We start from the raw sequence: 24,344 nt of genomic DNA on the forward strand, positions 1-24,344 counted from the left end.
ATTTCGCAATTGTATCGTTCGTATATACAGCGCTGACCCCGCACGAGGCGTTGCTCAGGACAAGGTCAATTGTGCTTGGTTGTGATGCCGCGAACTTCGTCATTTGCAGTGTTGCGTCAAGCGGCTTGCAACACACACTGCTCGCGGCTCCCTGAGAGCTGCTCTTGCTGCTCCTATTTACGTTGCTCCTATTTACTGCTCCTATTAATACACAATTAACCTTCCTTTAGAGCAAGCTCACATCAGTCATGTCCCTGGAATAAAATCTTACTCTATTTCGAATTTTACTCCTATTTACGTTCAAGTACACAATTAACCTTCCTTTAGAGCAAGCTCACATCAGTCATGTCCCTGGAATAAAATCTTACTCTATTTCGAATTTTACTCCTATTTACGTTCAAGTACACAATTAACCTTCCTTTACAGTTTAGAGTAAGCTCACCTTAGTCATGTCCCTAGAATAAAATTTTACTCTATTTCAAATTTTTGATAATTAATTTTATGTTCATATTATTATTAGGGAGTTTCAAAGTTCGATCGATTATGTTGTTTGCTTTTGAAAGTAAATAGTTGTCTAACTGAAATTGTTCAAGTTCTTCAGTCCCATAAAAAGATAGTTTGATAGCTAAACACAGATTGTTGCGTAGGATTTCGAGTGCCGGTAAGCGCTTATCAAGATGACGCTGAAAAGCAGCTATGCCACCGCAAAGAGATCGTATGAGTCGAAGAGTAATGGAAAGTTAAGCTTTCACAGATAAACTGATAACTATATTTTAGGCCCTTATCCTGATGGGGAGTGATATGGTGGCCACATTCAAATTTGTTCATTGTTATTCACCTGTGACTCATTTGAAAAGACGAAATTTTTTACTTTTCAGCCTGGGCATCAGGTGTTTAATGACGCAAGAAGGTATATTGAAGCAGAAGATTTTAAATACATAACAAAAGCCTTCTGAAATGAGGATTATATTGTTTACACCTTCTTCGCTCATGTTATTCGAATTATTTTCGATTTTGTAAGATGTATGCCAATATTGCGTTGCATTTATACATTTATGTTCAACTAAACCTATCGTGTCGTTGATGATTTATACATCAAACTATTTATTGGTAGAAAGGTTAAAATGGAAATCAGTCGTTGCAGGAATTTTAACACGCCTCGTCTCTTGACAAACCATTTTTAGTCGTATTATATTGTCGAATTTACGTGCATATTTACTGGCTGATCGACGGTCAATCGCTCACAGTTAAACCATTCTAGAGTTGCCCACCGATTTACATGACCTGGTATGAACCTTTTTGCGTCATCAATAAAAATTTATTTGAAATCTTGAAAACTCATCGCTCTCTTTTTTGACACATCCTTGATTATTATTTTCATTTAGTCTAGAAACGTTCGTAACTTCGTCCTGAATTCCGGGCAAGCGTTTTGAGAAGTGTAGCGTAGTGAACCTTGTGTTCAAACCACCGACATTAATTACTGGAGAATGAAAATTCGGTGCACGTAATCATCTCATGTAAAAGAAATGAACTTTCTAAGAAAGGCCACGTAAATCAGTGCTCGTTCCACAGCTTAACTTACCTCAAATGAATACAGAAGTCGGTCGTTTTTATTGTTCCAATTCCATCAAGCATCTAATCGTATAAAATTTTTACATATGATCCCGTTTGTTACTTTGATTTATTGGAGACTTTGCCCGATGTTTATTTATATTTATTTAGTGATAAAGCACACGCAGTCGGTCCACAAAATTTCAACTTATTTTCACGTAATATTTTTTTTAGGACAAAATAAGCGTTTTCAACTGATAAACTTGCATTATATAGAAATAAAAATAGAATCCAGTTTACAATTTTATTTATGCCTATATATTCAAAGTCAGTAGGTAAATAAGCCTTAATATAATGCACTCGTTATGCGATATATTTTCTGATGAAGTTGAAGGCGATCTTGTTACACTTCACAGTGCCGCGTTGCGCGATGCGCCACGCACGACTTCCTTAGCTTGACTGATGCGGTTGCGGCCTTGCAGCAACGCCGAGTCTGATTACATGGCTTTATATCTTCACTGCCTTGGTGCTTATGTCCTCAAGTATTTTGATAAAAAATCCACACACCCGTTAAAGTGATAAGTAATTCATAGCTTGACATTTTTTTGTGAGATTTTCTCCATTTTCCTTGAAAGATAAGAATTGTTTTTTTTTTATTTGACAGGACGTTCACTGCTCGACAATTTTCCATTTGTTCTGCTGATGACTTTCAAGTCACCTTACTGAGATGTATCTTGAGGAATTACGAAATTTTCTCTGTACCCTATACTGTGCTTTAGTCATCCGTCCATTTAGTTTTATTATTCTTAGCTCGATGGTCTACAAATCATGCGGCTGGTCTTGCTAATTTATTGTCCCTTTAATTTGTTATGATCTTGGATGAAGGATATCAGACCGCCTTATAACGAGTTGAGCAGCGCATCTCAATTTAACCAATTTTTTATGTTGTGTTTCCTGCATTACCTATACGCCAAGACGGTTTCATTGTGCACATTTCTTGAAGTCCCATTTTTATCATTTAGTTGGTATAGATGGCAGTTTCTGATTGCTTGTTTCTAAATTTGATTATTATCACTAACGCATTTATAGTTTTCTATTGTCGGAAGTCATAAATTTTACACTGCATTACTGGAAATTTCATGGTCATGTTCATTATTTTTGCGCCCCTGTCTGGGCGGATGGCGGACCGTTTTTCTTCTTGGATGAGGAACAACCACTACTCTTCGTGGTGGATGACGAACGACTACCACCCGTCGCGCTGGGCGACGAACTACCACTACTCTCCGCGCTGGGCGACGAACGACCACTGTTCTTCGCGCTGGACGACGAACGACCACTGTTCTTCTCGCTGGACGACGAACGACCACCACTCTCCGCGCTGGGCGACGAACGACCACTGTTCTTCGCACTGGACGACGAACGACCACTGTTCTCCGCGCTGGACGACGAACGACCACCACACGCCGTGCTGGGCGACGAACAACCACTACTCTCCGCGCTGGGTGGCGAACTACCGTCACCCTCCGTGCTGGGTTACGAGCTACCGTCACCCTCCGTGCTGGGTTACGAGCTACCGCCACCCCCCGTGCTGGATGATGAACTACCACCACTCTTCGCGCTGGATGATGAACTACCACCACTCTTCGCGCTGGGTGCCGAACTGCTACCACGTTGCGTGCTGGATGATGAATTACCACCACTCTTCGCGCTGGGTGACGAACTGCTACCACGTTGCGTGCTGGATGATGAACTACCACCACTCTCCGCGCTGGATGACGAACTACCACCACTCTTCGCGCTGGGTGACGAACTGCTACCACGTTGCGTGCTGGATGATGAACTACCACCACTCCCCGCGGTGGACGATGAACTGCTACCACTTTCCGCGCTGGATGATGAACTGCAACCTCTTTCCTTGGCGGATGATGAACTACCACCGCGCTCGGTGGTGGACGGACTACCATTTTTTGTCCTGGATGACGTACTACCACTGATCGCGCTGGATGATGAACTACCACCACTCTCCGAGGTGGATGATGAACTACCACCACTCTCCGAGGTGGATGATGAACTACCACAACTCTACGCGCCGGATGATGAACTGCCACTAGTCCTCGCTATGGATGGTGAACAAACGTTTGCTGTGCTGGATGATGAACTATCACTTTTCGCCCTGGGTGATGAGCTACCACTACTCTCTGCGCTGGATTGTGAACTTCCTTTTTTAATTATGGATGACGAACTGTTGCCACCCCCCGCACTGAATGACGAGCTTCTTTTCTCTGTCCTGGATGCTGAGGTGCCACATGATGCAGATGATGAACTACCACTCGTGGTAGGATATGATGAATAACCACTCGGTGTGGGGCATGAGTTACTATGGTACTCTTTTGACGGCCCACTACGACTGGCCGTTTTGGTTGCCGAACTGCAACTACCCGCTTTGGTTGACGAACTGCAACTACCCGTTTTGGTTGCCGAACTGAAACTACCCGTTTTGGATGACGAACCAACACTCGACCAGGCAGACGATGAACCACTACTAATTTTTGTTTTGGATGATGAACTACCACACGGTGCGGTAAATGATGGATGACCAGTTTTGGTGCTGCGTGCACTGCCACCTTACTCTTGGGTTGAACTACCACTTGACGTTGTGTTCGACGGATGACCACTCGACGATTCTTGTGATGAACCACGACACCAGTTTTTGGATGACGAACTATCGCTTTAAGATTTGGAGTTCGAACCACCATTTTCCGCTTTGGATGTCGAACAACTATTGTCCGCTTTGGATGTCGAACCACTATTGTGCGCTTTGGATGTCGAACCACTATTGTCCGCTTTGGATGTCGAACCACTATTGTCCGCTTTGGATGGTGAATCACTATTCCATGCTTTGGATTTCGCACCACTATTCTTCGCTTTGGATGGCGAACCACTATTTACCGCTTTGGATGTCGAACCACAATTCTCCGCATTGGATGTCGAACTACTGTTCTCCGCTTTGGGTGTCGAACCACTATTGTAGCCTTTGGATGGTGAATCATTCGACGGATCACGCGACGTCGTGGATGGCAACAAATCACTCGTCGTCTTGTATGACAATTAATCATTCGACGTCGTGGATGACAACAAATTACTCTACGTGGCGGATGATTAGCGACAGAAGTTCGACAAGCGCGCAACCATTTTCTTTTCTGTGAATCTGGTTTACCGGCTATTTTTTGGCTCGCAATTCTTCTTAGACTTGATTTACGAGCTCCTCTTGGATATCGCGAGAACTGTCTATTGTGTAATGGCAGCCACTTTCTGCCTTTGTTATGCCTTCTGCATTGCCATCTATGCTGATTTGTTAGTCTTGGCACGCGGTTAAGGGAGCACAGGCATCGTATTGAAGAGTTCGCTCGTTACATCTCACTCAATACTTGTTTCAACGAGGCCAATGTGATGTTTCTTACTTGACGGTTGCCGTAATGACTTTGATTAGTTTTCCTAAGTTATCTGAAAATTCGCTTTTGGTTCCGATACCGTGCTTGACACAGGCTAACTTGACGCCTATTGCAGTGTAAGTGACGTGGAAACTTGACACCCGAGGCACGTTTTATGTGGCGTCTTACACTTCTTGTCTGATTGCATTTTTTCTTCTTTTTAACCATTGGGCTACGGAGCTAAAGCGTCGAATTCCTCTTTCCCCTGACTGTTTCAGAGCTACTGTTGTAAATTTATAGCTTGGAATTGCCACGATGAATACTATTCGAGGTAAAATTATTCGCGGTTATATTTTTTTGGGAAGTAGGGTTTCCAAAAATAATATGCAGCTGACCAGGAGAGTCACTGGGCGGAACTTTCACACTTACATGGCCTTGCCCGATGGTCTCTGCAATAAGTTCATTTTACGAGTCTGTTTTTACTTCACGACTAGATTCATTTGGATTTATTTGGGCGCCGTGAATAGTATTGTAATTACTGCTATTGCCCGTCGTCGCATCCACAAGAATCGTTTCTTTGAATTCATTTTTTCTGGTTTGGAATGGCTGTTGTTCTTTTTTTCCTTTGGTCCGTTTAGGGTTGTGAATCTTCTCATAAAGGATTTTGACACGGTTATTCTAATTTATTGTTGCTCCTCTTTGCAGGCGTTCGTAATGCAACTCTAGATCGTTTTGATTTGATTTATCCCTTGCTGCGTGCGTATGTGTCTTCGAACTGGCGCTCTGGAAACCTGAGACCAATAATAGCGTGAACGAAACCCACGCAGCGGTCTTCATTGTTGATATTTTCTGTCACAAAATCAATTGGTTTCAGTACTTCTTTCTGCTGGTCCATATATTTCTTTGCACTGATTACAAGTAAGCGACAAATGTTCCTTATATAGTTTCATGCAGTTGAAATGTATGTTGAATACCAAGCGACGAGAACTTGCTAGAGCCTAGGTTATTTCTTGTGCTTCTTGATTGACTTTTGACTCGACATGTTATATTATGCACGCCTACCAGCGAGACTCTGCCTTGCTGGACGGTAGCCAGGATACTCTAATGAGAAATTTCTTCCTCGGAAAAATTTGTATTTTTGTAGAAAGTCGAATTACTTTATTTAATTTCTATGTTTACTAAGTTTAAAGCATCCAAGAAAGCCAAGCAGATGTACGTGGGATCTACACATTCAGATGTTAACTTGTGGTATATGTAAAGAGAAATTTAGAGTAGCACTCGATTCACAGATAGCACTGGAATAATCTTTTATACATGTTGTTGTTTTTATCCATGTTTTATCCATGGCTGTCTAAGGGTGAGTATTACATAATTATAAGATAATAATATTAAAAATCCCTTTATATTTCTCTAGAAATCAGACGTTCTTATCACTTAATTTTGAATAAACTGGGCATTGTATTATTGTCTCTCGTATATTTCTACAGTCGCTTCTTCTTTGATTTGCGTGAATGAATTCGTTGTGACGGTAAACGGTCAGTTCTCATTTCCTTAAAGATATCCTCTTACGATATCAGACATTCTTTTATTTCTGTTGTTGAAGCATACAAAATAAATTCAAAGTTAAATCTGAAAGCCAAAAGATCGCTGAGGCAAAAGCGTTTTGTTTTGGTGTTCGTTTGATACCTCAATTATTTGATAACGATGCGTGCTTGCTGACCTCTGTGCCTGACTGAAACTTTCACTCGAGGCGATTATCGTGAACCTGAGGACATTTACTCTCGTTACGAACGTTAGATGGCCTCGACAGCGGCCATCTGCTGCTTCTGTTGGCGCCGCTGCATTTTTCGCAGCAAATAATCTACTAAATTATGCTCCATTGGTCGCAAATTCTACGCGCTGCTCAGAAGCGTTCCTGGAATTTCTTCTGAGCAGTTAAAAACGCGTTGAAATAAATGAGGTGAAAGATCTTAAATTTTTGATTCTATGACAGGGTGAAAGAACCGATGATGATAGCTGTCATTGGCTGCAGTTTTGCGATTAAAATCGTGTCTTTCTAATAATAAGCATTAAATAATTTATACCTGTTTTTAATATTTACATTTGAAATTCAATTGCTTCCCAATTAACCATGCCGATCAACGATCAGGATCAACGGACGTTTCAACGAACAGGTCCGTTGTTTTGCTTGGACAATGGGCGACCATGGTTCGTGGGTGCGTTGGGTTCACAGTCAGGTTCCAGCGACATGTCGTGTTTTTTGCTCAAAATTAAGGTTCGAAAATAATCATTGTATTAATCTGTAAAATAATCGTTGCGCACTTCCTAGTATGTACACATCTTATCGAGAACGCAGTGCATCGATCTGCGTTTAAGCCTTTGCGAATTTTTGTTCTTTCTCTCAGCATGCCAGCCCCTTGTGATGGTCGTTGTTGCATATGCGTTTTTAGTTTCAAACTTAGATCAAAGGCCTATATTGTTCATAAATTAGGTTGTGTTTTTGGAACTTGAACTTGTTTTGGATGACAAAAATAATTTTTCTCTATTACCAAATCAGTAATCTCTTAAGTTTAGCACCCCAATAAAAGCTGCATTTAACTCTCTCTTATATTTGAGATGCGTAAAAACACTAAAAGCTAGTTTTAGCGAAGTAACGATGCATTGCACATGAGAATTGAAGTTGCGCCTAGCAGCAAGTTTCACGTCGGATATTCCCCTTTCACTGTATGGGTCGGAGCCAGAAGTCAACTCGGCCTTGACTGGCATGTGCTAATGCTACGCCTCGGCCGCGGCCGTTGCGTGGCAAGGCGATATTTTTTAAATACCAACTCGGTCTTGAGGAATAAATTATCTGTTCATAGCAACAAATCACTGAAGCATCTTAAAAAACATTCATGTGGTTGCAAATTATAATTATAATATTCATCTTGATCATTATCTATGCACTAATTTATGATAAAATAAAATTTCTTCTATTTTTTTGTAGAAGTTCTAAAATTTCATCGTATTTGTCTTATGCAAAATTTTAAACATGAACTACAGGAATTTTTGCCGTTCTGCAACCTACCATCTGATTTAATTGCTAAACTTCACTAACCTTCCCACTTGAATTAAACGTTCTTTTTGCATCAGAAACCAGTAATAATTTCCGAGTCTTTGATATTTACCCTATTTGTTCAATTTCTTCAAATTTCTCTAGTAAGTTTCGAGCTGAGTTTTCTTCACGCCATTTCTGTTATCTAGAAGAGCGCGCAATGGTGACGCTTTTGCTGTCAATGTTCAGTAGCGTTGAAACGCTTCTACCTGTTGAAGAAGTAGAAGCTGTTGAAACGCTTCTACCATCATTTTTGTGCCATAAATCCACTATATTATGTAATCGGCATTCGCTTAGAAATCGTGCGAGAATTGTGACTATTATTGTAAATCGCCTTCACTTTAACAAAGCTTTAATTCAAAGTTCCCATATTGTCTTCATCAACTTTTCAAAACGTGTCATTAAATTGACACCGCTCATTAATGGTGAAAATCAATCATAAAATAATTGAATGCAAGCCACACCCATGATTTTTTTAACATTGAATTCCTTTGCTTTAGTCGATTCTAAGCCACCCGAAATGGATGATCAAGTTCGTGACTCGAGTCCACGTGACGGAATTGCTAAAAAAGTAAATTTCGTCGCAATATTATTCCCAATACGAGATAGATAACTCCTTTCGAAGCACAAAATTTCATCTGCACATCATTTCAGCTTGCAGCTTTCGTCATCTTCGCTCAGTGGTCACGCTTCGGTGATGGACGCGTTACGCGCTCAAAAACTTTCATTTTCATTGGCTTGCTTTTGAAGTTAAAAGAACATTTCTAAAATTATTATATGCGTATTCGAACTTTTTTAAATTGTGTTTTTAGAAACTCTAGAGTCGTTGGGGCAAATAGAAGTTTTATATTTTGCATCAATAATTTACTTCGTGCTTTACATGCGCGGTACTGTCTACCCAGATGATCATTACGTCAGAGTTTATTGTTGGCTTTCTTCGGTGTCCGTTGTGGTCACGAGAGGAACCGAATTGAGTGCAGCGCTACTGAGCGGGGATCTCGCACAAGGTCCTGCGGGAAAACGTCCACAGATTAAACCTGGCATAATCTGCTTCTGATTTAGTGATTAAAATGAAATTGCTTGCGTAAAAAAAATTTGTACGTTTTATTTATAATTTTATTTATGATTTATACTCTTCGAATAAAATTTATGCGTTCGTGGCTCACAAGGTGCGAAATGAGATTTTTTTGGAGAGCATAAAGTTCATCCTGTTTTATTATTCAAAGACTATTTTATACAAGATATTTTTCATGTCCTATTTCTCGCTCAACATGATGCGAAAATGATTTTGAGCTACCACGAAAGTTATTGCACGCGATTCTTAGACTGATTTTAAATATATTGTTAATCAACCGGGGATTGTTCAACGAATTTTTTTGAATGATTGTAGTGAAGCTATAAACTGCTTGGTTGCACATTCACCAGCAACGAATTTTAATTGTATTTCAAATTGATCTTAAAATGAATAATAATTAATTTCGTTAATTAACATTGTTCTTGATTGTATTGATAATTAATAACTTAATCACAAATTGATCTTAAATGCTGACCTCATGATAGTGGAACAGCTGAGCAGAAATTTTTATCCTTTTTTATTATTCAAAGACTATTTTATATGATAAGATCTTTTTCATGTCACATTTCTCGCTCAACATTTTGCGGAAATGATTTTGAGCTACCACGAAAGTTATTGCACGCGATTCTTAGACTGATTTTAAATATATTGTTAATCAACCGGGGATTGTTCAACGAATTTTTTTGAATGATTGTAGTGAAGCTATAAACTGCTTGGTTGCACATTCACCAGGAACGAATTTTAATTGTATTTCAAATTGATCTTAAAATGAATAATAATTAGTTTCGTTAATTAACATTGTTCTTGATTGTATTGATAATTAATAAATTAATTACAAATTGATCTTGAATGCTGACCTCATGATAGTGGAGCAGCTGACGTCGTACCACGGCGAGCCCCAGCCACTGACCATCTGAACGCAGTCCTCGTCGTTCTGGTTGTTCGGTTCGCCGTAGGCCCAGCTACGTTTTTTGTGCGAAAGGGGGTTGGCTTTACTCATGCATTCACAGAATTCGGTATGAAAAATTTTCCTGTGATAAGTTTCAATTGCAAAAACACAAAGTCTTACGTTTTATATATTGGGATTTTGGTCAAGTTAGGAAACTATGCTTTTTAACTCTTAGGTTAGGTTAGGAAACCCTTAACTATAGGTTAGGAAACTCTTAACTATAGGTTAGGAAACTCTTAACTCTATTTCAAAACGTTTCGTAATATTTTCTTATGGATATGTATGACATCACTGCTGCCTTATACTTACCGTCTGTACAGCGCCACTCCGAAGTCTGACACGAACACGGATTCCGTGGCTCGGTCGGTTAGGCCTATGTAAACTTTCTCCGTCAAGATGCCTGCGGAAAATTGTGTCAGCTTATATTCCTGGCACATTCAAGTGTCTTACACTCAGAAATATAGCTGTGCGAATGTTTTTTATAGGCTAAAACTTCTTATGGATTTAATGGTTTAGTTGGTCTACTCGACATCTCCTTGAATATTTGTGTATCTAGTTTGAATATTAAACTGTTGATTGAGCACTTGAGCGGTCATGTTTGTGTTGGATATTTGTAAACAAATGTTTGTCCACCTGTCTCTATCATTTATCATTTAGGGAGACTGGTGGACATCAGCTATCATCACAAATATATGAAACATATACTTGTAAGGCCTCACATGAACGCTTTCTCAGACTAATTGAAACCTAGACTAATTAAAACGTGCCCTGAGTTGGGAATTATATGAGGTTACTCCATTGGCTCACCAGCAAGGAAATCTTGCTCCTGCTGCGTGTTGACAACGGCCGGGTAGCCGCCCTTTGCCCGGCACTGAGCAGCGCCCGTGTCGTAGTTGGCCGCGGCGTCGGTGAAGAAGTAGCAGGAGTCAAGATATTTCTGTTGTCCGGCCGCGCATGAGGGCTCTTTGTATACGCCAATAGGCGCGTCCTCGCACAGCGCTCTGTACGCATGAAACGCAACATTTTTTACTGTTTAATATTATAAGAAATGACGAGATTCTTATGATTATAACTGCCGGTTTCTCACCATTTTACCGGGCACATGCCAGGCATATGCCTGTTACAGTCCCTTGCAAAATTCTTTAATGCATTTCAATATAAGCATTCATACCATGGGCGCGACAGTTGCCTTGCACGGTTGGTGTGAATGCTTCTATAGAAAGGCATTAAATAATATTGGACTGGACCGTGACTAGCATATGCATGGTACGTGCCAGGAAGTATATAGTGTGAACCTAACCTAAATATTATTTTATTCTTTATTTTCAACCAAAAACTTTTATTCCCGATTCTCTCCATCCCACGAATGACAAGTTAACTCTTGTCTACAGACAATAATAGTCCAGCGTATACGAATAGCACTAAAAGTCGGTAATGTATGCGTAGCCGTAGGGTGAAACCTCAACGCTGTGCCTATACCGGCTTTGTGCCTGACAGTTGTCGTCGTTCCAGCCATAGCCCCACTCAGGTATGAGCATCACGCAGTCCTCGTTGTTGTTCCAGTTGTTGGGCTCTCCTTTGTTCCATCTGTGCAAAGCGTCTGTGTTATCTACGAGTAAAGTAACTGGAGTTAGTCGCTCTATTGTTCTTCCAATTATGTCTCCATGGCTCTTTTAACTATGTTGATCAATGCCTCATATTTTTTGCAATCATAAAAATTTTGAGCTCATATATTCTTGCTGTTTTATATAGTTAGCGCAATGCGACCGGTTAAGATGTTATTATTTGTAAATGAATTAACGAATTTTGTCGTCTATTAATTTAAAAATTTCACTTTACATATCCTTCAAAGATGTGTATTTAAGGATCAATTCTTCTTCATGCAGTATTGCGAGTAAAACCCCGATCTCATAAACTAATCTAGGGTTTGCCACTTTTTTTCTAAGTTACCGATGCACTTTCCTCTGAACTCACAATTCAATAATGATGTCTGGTAATATTATTATTTATCATATTATAACTCAATTTTTTTTGTACCCCATGCCGCTGGGTAAGATCCCCATTGACTACCTGTTCAAGTTCTTACTTGACAAAAGACACGCCGTTCGTTCCCGGGGCGGCGAATTTTCCTTCCGTTTCTTTGTCGCTGATGGCCAACCAAACTCTCGTCGTGAGGACACCTGATTGGGTTTATAATAATAATAATCACCGCTTTGCTAATCAGATTCTTGCCCGTTGAAAATTACGTGTGCAGACTTGCCATGTTTGCATCCAGTGGAACATCATTCATTGAGTCACACTATTTCATTGAGTCTACCTACCGTATATGAGTTGGAGTTGAAATTATCATTCTAAGCTTCGCATTAAAGGTTGATGCGTCGAGATGGCCTGTTATAGTTAATATGAAATTTACCGAAAATACTAGTTACAGAAACTCAGAACTCTGTTCGATTTGATGCTTACCTGCAAGCCTGTCTTGTTCAGCTTGTGACTCGATCACGCCTCCTTTGGCTCCGAACTGGCTGCAGTACTGCCAGCCTTCAGCATCACTCTTGGCTTCGGGAGATACTAAGTAGCACGAGTCGCCGAGCAGAGTGAAGCCCGCTTTGCATCGTTGACGAATCAGAACTGGTGCTGGAGTGGTTGTAGCTGATGTAGTTGTTGTTGGAACTGGTGTTGTTGTTTCTGGGGTAGTTGTGGTTGGAACTGGTGTGGTTGTTGTTTCTGGGGTGGTTGTTGTATACATTTCTGTTGGTGCAACCGTGGATTCGACCTGTGGGGTGGTCGCTTCTTCCTGAGTTGGCAGGCAGCTATCGTAGGCGGCTGCTAACTGTTCGACTGTAAATAAAAGGAATTTATAACTAAAATTCGAGCCCAACTGCGCTGCAGTAAAGTAAGCATTCACGAGCGTCTTTATGTAAGTTTCATCATGCTTATTCTATCCTCAGGAACAGACTTGAAAAAAAAATGGTTTTAACATTTTTTCTCGCTTGTTAACCATATTCGGGAGTATTTTCTAGATATTTTCTACTGTGTTCGTTTATTTTTACGAATGAAAAAATAAGTATGAGCGTTGTAGTCAACTCACTTGTTTTCAAGGTGACCAATTCACAGTTAGCAAAGGACCCGCCCGCATAATTCACTTGCACCATCAGGTTGTAGGCGTCCAGCTCCGCGAAATGTTTGTACGCAACGCCACTGAACGTAAACTGCGCGCATAGAGGATGGAAGAGATGGTTATTATTTACCTTGGAAATTTGCTATTTGCTCGTTCATCTATAGTCCCCTTTGTACTTTTATCATAACTAAAATAATTGAAGTATTCAGGAGAATATTCATTTTAAACAAAATAGTAAACTTTTCATTGAAAAATCTTGAAATTTTAACGTATTTTTAAAATTTTTCTGAAAATAATTGTGGATTCAATTTCGAACCCACTGTTAAAATTTTTTCGAATTTAGTATAGTATAATGAATTTAAAAGATCATCAGTACATGGAGTGATCGATTGCATTAGCCCTGCTTGCTTGAGAGAGCATAAAAGTGTAAGTAAAGTGATGAGAAAGCTAAATGTAAAATTGAGTAATATAGTGAATAACTCATGCTTGCACGAGAGAGCTAAGTCTCCGAAGAAGTGATCGGTTCATCGTGCATCAGGTGGCCCAAATGAGGGCGGATGAACGATAATCAGAGGCGGCGATCCATCGTGGCCTGGGACTGCTATGTCCCAAACAAATACTAAGGAATACTAAGGTTGTAACAGTGCTTTATATGACACTTGAGCAATTGTCTCAACTCACGCCTTGGTCCCCCGTGGCGCACCGCGATGCACACGTGACGGTAGGAGACTCGCCTTGTGCGGCCGGGTAGGTCACGCTGATGCTTACGGAGCAGCTGTCCAGCGGCTCCGATGGCAGACCCAACGCGGCCTGTATTGTTTTAGTGAGAACATTATTATATTTCCGTCGTTTTGAATTACTCATGTAGTAACTTGCAGTGCTTTTTTTATTTCAACCTTAATTCTCGATGTGTGCCAAGCACATACAAATTTGTCGATTTAAATACTGCATTAAAATGAACCTTTTGTTACCCCCGGACAGAAAAATACACGTTTGGAATCTACATGGAAATTTGGCATTTTTGTAACTTTTCTTTGATGTATGGGCCGAGTTTTGGTCAGCTATTTCATTGTTATCGTTTCACTTGATAAGTTAAATCGATAAAAATATCCCAAACTTGAATGAAATCGACGAGATAAAATCTACAAATCTACAATTTCATTTCAAAATCTAAACGTGAACTCTCGGATCATTTTTAGTTAATCAAAAAATTTTTCAACCTGGCCTTACCGCCAGCAAGGCAAATGCCAGAGTTAATTTGAGGACCATGTCTGACTTTTTTCAAAACTGCTAGCAGAATGACGCTCAGAAGGCTGCAATCCCACTTAAATACACCAACGTAGTCAACATTCTCTTACTTAAATAGACACTCAGCTTTTATTGTCCTCGTTTCATTACCAAGGGCTGTACTGAATTAACCCTATATTGTTTTTACGGGCTGTAGCCCAGCAGTTTTCTTAGGATTCATCCCTTTACTGGACCGCACTGATTGCATTTTTGAGTGACCATTGCGACTGGTACTGAGTAGGGGATGGCGCTAACCCAGCCTACTCAATCGCTGGCCTGATTGCGCAATTGTCACCGCATAGGCCTGGCTTATTATTCCGACACCTGCTAAATTGTCCTAAAGATTTTGACATGCCGAACATGGTTAATGTAAACGAGAATCAGTTTGAGCTGGAAATGCTGGATAGTTGTGCAGTGACGCGTGCATCAAAATTTCCGGAAATTTGTTTCCGAATGAAACCAATGTGATTTGAATTTTTCTAAAATAATGTCAAGCTTTTTCGGGCCAATAATGTGCTGAATAATTAGTTCAAGTTACGTATATTGCATGTAAATTTGTCATAAAAAGTATGGTATTTATTAACTTATTTATTTTTTATTTATATTATTTATTGTGGTAAACTTAGAGTGCACGTTACACATAAGTTTGATAGCAAAAAGAAAAAAAAGACAAGAAGATATTTAAGCGGCATAACACTTGGTCTCATATTTTATCAGTTATTTTTAGTATACTATTTGACTAATAGTATTATGGATTATGCTCGGTAAGCTCATGGTTTCAATTGTATTATTCTAATAGTTTTAAGCGCATTTTAGCAACTAAATTCGATTAAAATCACTTCCCTAAAACCTGAAGTGCGCACTGACCGGGAAACTTCATTGTTGAAGGCCTAACTTATATTTCACTAAAGATACACTGTAACTTGAATACGCATCCTGAAAACGTGAGAATAACGGAGTAATCGACTCTTCGTCAACGCTATTCGCATCTGAAGGCTTTTCAAATTAAGAGTTGCTATTTAACCTTGTGTCAATATATGCACAAGTGTTGACCGTAACAATTCTGCATTTGTCTTGGAAGAATGTGAAAATTCCGTTTAAACGTTTTCCTCGAAACAAGGTTAGCTGGTAGCTTTGAATGAGTGTTATTTCTGATATCGTGTCCGATTTAGTGTTGACGAACTTCATCGTACGTCTTTGTGTGAAGAATGCCTCCCTATAAATTACATTGATGAATTCAACACTACCTCGAAAATCTGTTCACGTTCCTTTGCTCATTTCATCATCTTTCAAGGTAAGTTTGTGACGTTTAACTCTATTTTTTTGTTTTTAATTTTATTCGTCACATTTTAAGGCGAAAACTTTTTCAAACAACTTGTATAAACATGTACACAAATGTGCTCGCCCATATTTTGTCAAAATATCAATGCTCGCAAATAGATTTACATGTTTTCCATCGCCCTCCATTTATTTCAGTTTTATCACCGTCAGCAAGGGTAAGATTGGCTTTGTAAGAATAACTTTGCCTCTAAGTTATATAAATATTTGTTGGGCTATTGTGTGATCATGTGAAGAGTCACCAACCGCTGATCTTTTCTTTCACCGTTCAAACTAGAAACGGCTAGTACATAATTGAAACCTACTTCATGCTTCCCTAGCTGGAAGATAAGTAGCACCACTGGTAGCATTGAAATTTTGTTGATGATTTGGTTCAACTCCATATCCCTCAACCACTCCAGAGCTGCTCCATCCTGTCAGTTAGAAAGTCGTGAAATTTGTTCGCTCCAAACATTTACTTATAAACAGGAATCATTGACGAGCTATACCGTAAAAAGTAAGTATTTAATTAATAATATTATGTATTCCATTGTTTTCAAGCATTTTTTTGTATTAAGGCTTTTTATTTTTGTTATTTCCAAAGCATGCTATTTTAAAATTTCATGACATTTTTCGCCCAGAGTTGTGGACAAATTTGGCCCAATCATTTAAGCAAATCATAATAATATAAAAAAAGTTTCGAAGAAGAAATCCAAAAAATTGCAACTCTTCTTCAGATGACGATTTTGAGATGATATTATAGGCTGATGGGCAAAGCGAAACTTTTCTGCTTTGGAGGTCTCAATATATTTTTACTTTAATGATGTAAACGTTATTTACACAATAAGATGTGTAGAAAATTATTATAACCAAAGTCTTAAGACACGGAGCTGATAAAACTATAAAAATGGTTAAATTTGGGTGAATCTTACTCCAGCTGACTAGTAATATGTTTACTCAAAGTCCTCGATATCTAACTTCGGAGATGTACTGTTGTCTGTAGTACGCGTAATTATTTAATCTCCTGCTTTGCAGTTCTTCGTGAAAAATAATATCATCTGATTCACATAATACAGGGTTATTCTAAATGATTGACCCAGTTTAGTAAATTCGCGTGTATATAAATATAAATTCAAAATGAATAATTTATATACCAATGGAAGGAGAAAGATTTAAAAAATTTTTAACATACATATAAATGTTGAATATGTCTCCCTTGTGCTGCACGGCAAACATCTAAACGGTAGCCAAACTCGTTCCACACTTGAGAAGGCATATCTTCCTTATTGTGTGCACCGTACCAGTGATACGGTTCAAGAGGCGGGACGTAAACAGAGTTGCTGGTAGAGGCGGGACGTAAACAGAGTTGCTGGTAGAGGTGGGACGTAAACAGCTTCCTTGACGTAACTCCAAAAGAAATGGTCACATGTGCATGGTGAGATCAGGTGATCTCGGTGGCCAGAAGTGTGGAGCCAGATCTTCATTTCCTATGCGTCCTACCCAACGCTCAGGAAGTGACGGATTCAAAAAGTTTCGGACATTAAGATGCCAATGGGGCAGAGCTCCATTCATTTGAATGGGTTAAAAAATTAATTCTTCTCTTACCATTGGCATATTAACTATTTATTTTGAATTTATGCTTAACTAAGTAAGAATTTATTAAATTGGGTCCATAAATTAGAATAACCCTTTATTTTCCCGAAACTTTATCTCCAAGCGAGCGGGACCGACATTTCATCGCGTTGAGGTTTCATCTGCGCTATAATTAACGTTAATTCTAGTATCTAAATTGGTGCTTTACTTAATAATTTGAGCTGCATTAATGATCAGCATTATTGTTTGAATGCGGATACATTAATGATTATTAATTAATCTAATTTTATCAGCATTTTTCCATATCTTTTTTTACTCGTGTCCGACGCCTGTTTTATGGTTCATGTTTTTCTATCACTTATATTAGACCCCGTGCAGCACTTAACAAATTTCCCTGTAATGATTTATCTTATCATGGATACGTTATGTTATTTCTATTTAGCTGGAAGCCTTTGTATTACATTCTTTCGCTTGTAATTTATTCACAAATATACCTTGCGACGTTTTCGCTAATTTTAAAGGAATTTGTGTGTGCGAAGTGGGTATACGTTCATAATTAAATTTTTATCTAAATTTTAACAAAGCTGATGGTTAAGTATTATCACATTAGGGTTTTTTTGCTTACGCATTATAAATTCGCGTCACGTAAATTCTTTCAGTCGATAAATGAAAGCTCGTGGATTTAAACAGATTTTCTGACGAATTTTATAGATATTTTTGAACTGGTTGAATCGAGTCGAAAGATATTCTAGTCATGTAAATTTTTTAGCTGTTATTTTTTTAAGCCGTACAATATATTTCTACCTTTACTCTCACTTTCGTCATCTCGATTCCAACAATAATAACTGAAATCTTGTAATGCGACTACAATTATTTAACTATTTACGATGTTCTTCAAAAGATCGATTATATATTATTCGCGCTCTAAATAAATTCAATGCGATAAAGTTTTTTATATACGCATTGACATTCAATTAAATAAAATATTGTGACATCCCCAGTGTCAAATTTTTCTTAACAGCTGGTTAAGAAAGGCTTCAACTGATAGGTGTAAATAGTATAGTCGAGGGATGTTGTTCTTGAGGAAAATCGTCAAATAAAGAGAGTTAGATTTGGTGATTGCTTTATTCGTTGCTGGTCCAATTTTTTCCTGAATTTCACACGATAAAGTATTGAAAAATGGCTTCTGAAAAAATTCTTGTCCTTTTTCATCTGCTGACCCTCTGTGTTAAATGCCCATCGAAGCATCCGTAATAACCAAAGCGTCTCCAGTCAAGTGCCGTCCTCATCGTCGAGTGTTCCGCTTTTTGGTTCGACGTGGGAACAGAAAAAAAGTGTTCATTCATAATTTTTGTTCATTAAGTTATAAAGTCAGAAATAATTACTAGTTTTTCACTACTTAATTGCGACTATCTAAGTGTTAAGTGTGAGCCATTGTGACTATCAAAGTGTTAAGTGTGAGCCAATAAATGAACGTAATCTAAAATACATCTCTCTGGTCAACTCATTTTTTTCAGCTGGATCCACTGCAATTTCAAATTAATAATAAAAATCGCTAAGCTACTGTGTGTAAAAAATGCTCGTTTGAATATAATTCAGTTTAATTAAGGCATACGTAACAATTGAATTTTATTCATATTTGCATACTTTTAATCAGGTCGGAGTTTCAGGCTTTCGTGGCTGCAATTTCACAGACCGTCCTGTTCAGAAAAAATCATGAATGCGTTATTGGATGACGTTTATCACATTCCTTTAGAGTTAATGTATCGCTTGTGATTGATTAACTATGCGAGTTTTTCCTCTTCATGTGCATCTATGTATGCTAGACAACTGATTCCAATAGTCCAATAAAATCAAGTCCCAAAAAATTCAAGAATCGGCAACAGGCCATGAGCCTATTTCTTCAGTGCCGACACTTCTATTCTATTCTATTCCAATAGGAGTATACTCTTAGGTTCCAGCATGCTCGAGTTCTCCGAATGTACTTAATTGTTTTCATGTGCATGCCAGCTGCACGCAGGCATCTGTTAGCGACCTCTAGCCTTGATTGCATTCTAGTTGTGCAAGCCTTGATTACATTTATTTCTTAAGAACTTTATATTAAGCATAAAGCTACAAGAGCTTATTATTCTCCTACCTACAATATAAGAAGGTAAATTGTTCCACTGACGTTTGTTTTATTCGGTAGAAAGTTCTTTTGGCCCGTTTTAATATCGCTTCTCAACAATGACTTGATTGAAAACGTCTTGACGTTTTGACATATTTTTCTAGAAGCTGCTACTTGCCTGTGCATTCCATTTAGCTTGAAATTTAAAGTTTCTATACTGCCTAATTTGGCAATGAACCTCTCTTAATTACTAGTGCTCTAATTAGTTACGTACCTCTTCACTATCACTAGTGCTCTAATTAGTTACGTACCTCTGCACAATGACTAGTTCTCTGATTAGCTACGTACCTCTGCACAATTACTAGTTCTCTAATTAGTTACGTACCTCTGCACAATTACTAGTTCTCTAATTAGTTACGTACCTCTGAACAATTACTAGTGTTCTAATTAGTTACGCACCTTTGCACAGTTTCACACTTGATGTCGTTCCAGCGATAGCCCATGTCCTTCCTTATCTCTGAGCACGACTCTCCACCGTTCGCGTTGTTAGGCTCTTTGGTTGCCGCATTCCAACTGAAAAATTGTAAATTGATTTGTCTTCTTACAATGTATCATAACAATAAGTTGCACTTAGTTTTCAGAGGTATAATATTTCAAGATGTTTTCAGAGGGATAATATTTTAAGATAGAGTTTACGAAAAAAAAATTGTTAAGGTTCAATTAGTTTAATGTTCTATTGACTTGCTAATTTTTTCCGTCGTTTTTTTCGGCTACAGGGCTTTATATTCTACATTCATGGATTTCATGGGTGGCGTGCAATAATGTGCGTTAGAGTTGATCAGACTTCACTCACTTCCTGTACAATGGAACACCGAAGTTCTCTGCCACGAATACCGATTCCTCTTTGATGTCGGTGTAGGCCAAGAAAGCATTTGTGTCAACGATGCCTGTGAATTAATAATGGATAATTGGACACGATTTCGACTCTACATTCCGATATATATTGTGTATACAAGGTATCATCATTCTAAACATCCTTTTTTGGATCTGTTTTGTGTGATAATGCTTACCGTATTGTTGTGATGTTCGTGTAGACTGTCGGATAGTATATTTCTTGTTAATAATCGTTCGTTGGACAATTAAAAGCCCGTAGATTTATTTCAAGTGCCGCAGCGAATTGCGATTGCACCAAGCAAATCTGAACCTGCCTGTTCCTTTTATTATATGTACGATATTCCTCACTTGCGATGAAATTGTTCTCTTGCTCCGAGTTGATGAATGCTGGGTAGCCTCCTTTAGCCCTGCACTGAGCTGCGCCGATGTCGTAGGCAGCCGCGTCCGAGAAGAAGTAGCAGGAATCCTCAAACTTGCGCCACCCATTCGCGCAGGTTGGCTCCTTGTATACGGCCAACGGAGCCGTCTCACACAGAGTTCTGCATGTTAATGAACGCAAAAATATTTCAAAGATAGTTTCAAGTAATTTTTGCCAGCAAAAAGTTAGCAAAAAGCTCGTTTCAACTTAAGCGGAAAGTCAAGCGCCAGGTAATAATCGGAAGATGTCGACAAAAGGTTGTAGTTTGCAGTGCAAGTTGAAATCAAATTGCGTATAAAGAATCCGAATTCATTTGTATTTACATTTGTTTAAATTTTGATGATATTTTGACGCAAGAGTGGGTGAAAACGATTTACGTATCATTCATTATTTACGTGTAGATCAGAAGACAAGATGATACAGATGAACATCCGAATAATTAATTACTTTATGTCAATAAAGTTTCTACGCTGCATATTATATTCTTACCGGCTGGAAGCAAGGCAGTTGTCGTCGTTCCAGCCATAGCCCCACTCAGGTATGAGCATCACGCAGTCCTCGTTGTTGTTCCAGTTGTTGGGCTCTCCTTTGTTCCATCTGCATTCATTTTTTATAATATAAATTTTGTAGATTGTGACTTGAAATAAATATCCAGTTTATTTAACGTAACTTGAAACGGAATGATTAAACTTTGAACAGTGCTCGAAATAATTTACACTATTAAAAATTAAATTTACTAGTGATGCTTTGCGAAAGTTGCCTGGCTCGAAAGTTGGCCGAAAATTTTGTGATTCGACTTGGAGTATATTTAAAATGTTTCACTAATTTGTGAACCGATTTAGTCCAGCTTTGCTTTGCAACTCGTGTAAGGTTTTGTCTACGGCACTACGGGTAAGATGAAAATGATTATCTTCGTTGAATGGATCATAGACCATCCATCCGTGCCTTGAATGGATGGTCTATGTCCATGATAAACTCAATTTCTTGATTAATGTATTGTTCTGGTACTAATGTTTCATGCCAGCATATATGAATTATCCAGTAATCGGGTTTATAATTCTATTCATTCACTTAGTGAAGATGTTGCTTGTCAGTCCTGGGGCGGTAAAGCGGCCTTCAACCTCAATGTCGTTGAGCGCAATCCAAGCACGCGTTGACAGAACACCTGTTGGAGTGCGGCACCGCTTTAGGTCTAAGCTTCAAGCCGTCTAGCCAGTACTCAGACTACCCATTGCCCATTTGATTACGTATTCATTTTTAATATGTCATTAACTGACTTTTATCAGTAATATATTGATGTATGCAGTTTTATTTTCTATTCGTTGAATTTAAATCACCCGGCCTAATTCTCTAATTTAATCAAATTACAGGAATGCGATGTTAAGCATCGGCCAACCTGTAGGAGTGGTTCATTTATTGCTTTACCTGCAAGTCGATCTTGTTCCGCTTGTGTTTCGATGACTCCTGCTGTTTGTGCTCCGTACTTGTTGCAGTACTTCAAACCTTCAGCTTGTGTGTTCGGGAAAGGTGTTACCATGTAGCATGAATCTCCAACAAGAGTGAAAGCTTCAGGGCATTTCTTCCGGATCAGGACTGGGGCTGTAGTGGTTGTAGCGGTTGTTGTCGTGGTTGTTGTAGTGGTTGTTGTGGTGGTCGGAACTTGAGTTGTGGTCGTGGTTGTAGCTTCGGTTGTTGTGGTGGTCGGAGCTTCGGTTGTTGTGGTGGTCGGAGCTTCGGTTGTTGTGGTGGTCGGAGTTTCGGTTGTTGTGGTGGTCGGACCTTCGGTTGTTGTTGTTTCAACGGTTGTTGTCGTGGGCAGAACTGAAGTAGTCTCGACTGGTGCAGCTGTAGTTGGGACAGCCTCTGTGAATTCCTCGGGTCTGCATTTGCGATAGAGTTCCGCAAACGCCGCCTCATTGGCCGCGACTTCGTCATCTAGAAACGAAAGAAGAACCCAGACTTGTACTCCTAGTTGCCACTTCAAGCTTGTTCTCTAATTTGTTTGTACGGTATTTGTTTATTATTCTGTGCTATTTAATTTTCAATTTAGTTGCTTACCGGTTTGAAGAGGGACTAACTGACATCCGGCGAGGGATCCTTCGATGTAATTCACACGTACCATCTGATTGCTGCCATCTAGAGTTGGGAATCGCTTGAAGGCATATCCACTGAACGAAAACTGAATTTGAAAATAGATTATGTTCATTATAATATAGTAATGTATATATATATAATATAATAATAATATAATAGTATGTTCATTGTGTATGCTCATTATGGTATACAGCAATAATAATGAATTGAGCGATACGTTAACAAAATAATGTTAGAGTGTTAAGAGTTCATAACACATTTTTTGCAATGAATGGAATGTATTCTTTGAGAAGCTATAGTCTCATCACAACCAACTAACGCGCATATTGAACAGGATTTTGTCATCGCTAATCAATGTAACTCACTCCATCCTCTCCCTTGGGGCACGAACTGGAGCACGCAACACTTGCATCACCCGCTGACGCGTAGCTCACGGTGATGTCGAGCGAGCAGCTGCTCTGTGTGGTTGAGGGCAGACCTTTTGCTGCCTGAAAAATTTCCTCTTTCTCAGAGTTTGATATCTGCACAAATTTCTTCACAAAAACATATTAATACCAATTTAGAAGTGAAGATAAAAGTGATTTAGAGATGAGTGATGCGATTAGTGATTTAAACTTCGTGTTGTATTAATGAAGTTTTTAAAGATTTTTCGCCCGGAACTTTAGCCCGTGCATATAAGTAAATCAGCAAAACGCGAAATATAACGAATACTTACAGCAAGGAGTGTTAGTGCCAACAGGACCGTGAGTGCCATGATTGATACGTACTGGAGTGCCACCAATACCAGTCATAAGCGATGAGATCGCTTATCTAGACCTCCTTTTATAAGTTTCGCTTCATCTCGTCCTCTACAATGTTTGTGTGTTTTTTTTTCTCTTCATTCCAGTTGCCAAGGCCAACTTGATTGCCTTTGGCTTCGACGTATTCATGAGCTCTTTGCTGTTTAACGAAGTCAGTTCAGCGGTGCACACTTGAATTTGGCATACACTGAGTGACCTTTATTCGGTCAACTGCGTCTAATTTCTCTCGTTCCTCTTCTTTTGATAGCTTAGCATCGAATATTCGTGACAGATTCATCATTTTTAATCGTAACTTTTTCTTGATAAAATCCAAATGCTGTAGAAGAACATAATGTTTCAAAATAGTGAAAAATAGGCAGGAAGTGCATTATGCTTAGAAAATTTCAAAATTATTACAATTTTATGATTGCTCCCTGTTAAAGTCCTTTGCAATTCAAGTCATTATTTTATTTCAAAAATTTTATACCTTAAGTCCACTTAACAGACCTAACGTTAATTTATGACCAGTTAGAAATTGATAAAAATCATCGAGGTTGCTCCAAAGCGCAATCCTGTGCAAGCCACAACCATTGTGTAATGTGAAGAAATGTTCCAGGACCACGTGTATAATATTGTG

The 24,344-nt window shown here is 38.9% G+C and overlaps 2 protein-coding genes across 2 annotated transcripts; both read right to left on the minus strand.

The window, feature by feature from the left end:
* Nucleotides 1–3,084: 3,084 nt before the first annotated feature.
* Nucleotides 3,085–7,232, minus strand: LOC108673505 (uncharacterized protein DDB_G0271670-like). Its single transcript, XM_047879588.1, is given in 2 exon segments — nucleotides 3,085–3,845; nucleotides 7,187–7,232. Coding segments are annotated over 2 exon segments (807 nt in total).
* Nucleotides 7,233–8,923: 1,691 nt separating this feature from the next.
* LOC108673514 lies at nucleotides 8,924–23,734 on the minus strand. The gene is made up of 19 exons (XM_047879589.1): nucleotides 23,644–23,734; nucleotides 23,294–23,416; nucleotides 22,893–23,013; nucleotides 22,260–22,769; nucleotides 21,906–21,999; nucleotides 21,324–21,431; nucleotides 20,765–20,955; nucleotides 20,376–20,469; nucleotides 19,982–20,095; nucleotides 19,112–19,115; nucleotides 13,900–14,028; nucleotides 13,189–13,309; nucleotides 12,564–12,938; nucleotides 12,187–12,280; nucleotides 11,580–11,687; nucleotides 10,908–11,101; nucleotides 10,410–10,500; nucleotides 10,009–10,113; nucleotides 8,924–9,086 (listed from the first exon to the last, which is right to left on the minus strand). The coding sequence occupies exons 1-19, from the start codon at nucleotides 23,680–23,682 to the stop codon at nucleotides 9,059–9,061; spliced, it is 2,643 nt and encodes an 880-aa protein (XP_047735545.1). The 5' UTR covers nucleotides 23,683–23,734; the 3' UTR covers nucleotides 8,924–9,058.
* Nucleotides 23,735–24,344: the final 610 nt, after the last annotated feature.

This window comes from Hyalella azteca, unplaced genomic scaffold, assembly GCF_000764305.2.
Source record: "Hyalella azteca isolate HAZT.00-mixed unplaced genomic scaffold, Hazt_2.0.2 contig3384, whole genome shotgun sequence".
NCBI classification, from domain to species: Eukaryota; Metazoa; Arthropoda; class Malacostraca; order Amphipoda; family Hyalellidae; genus Hyalella; species Hyalella azteca.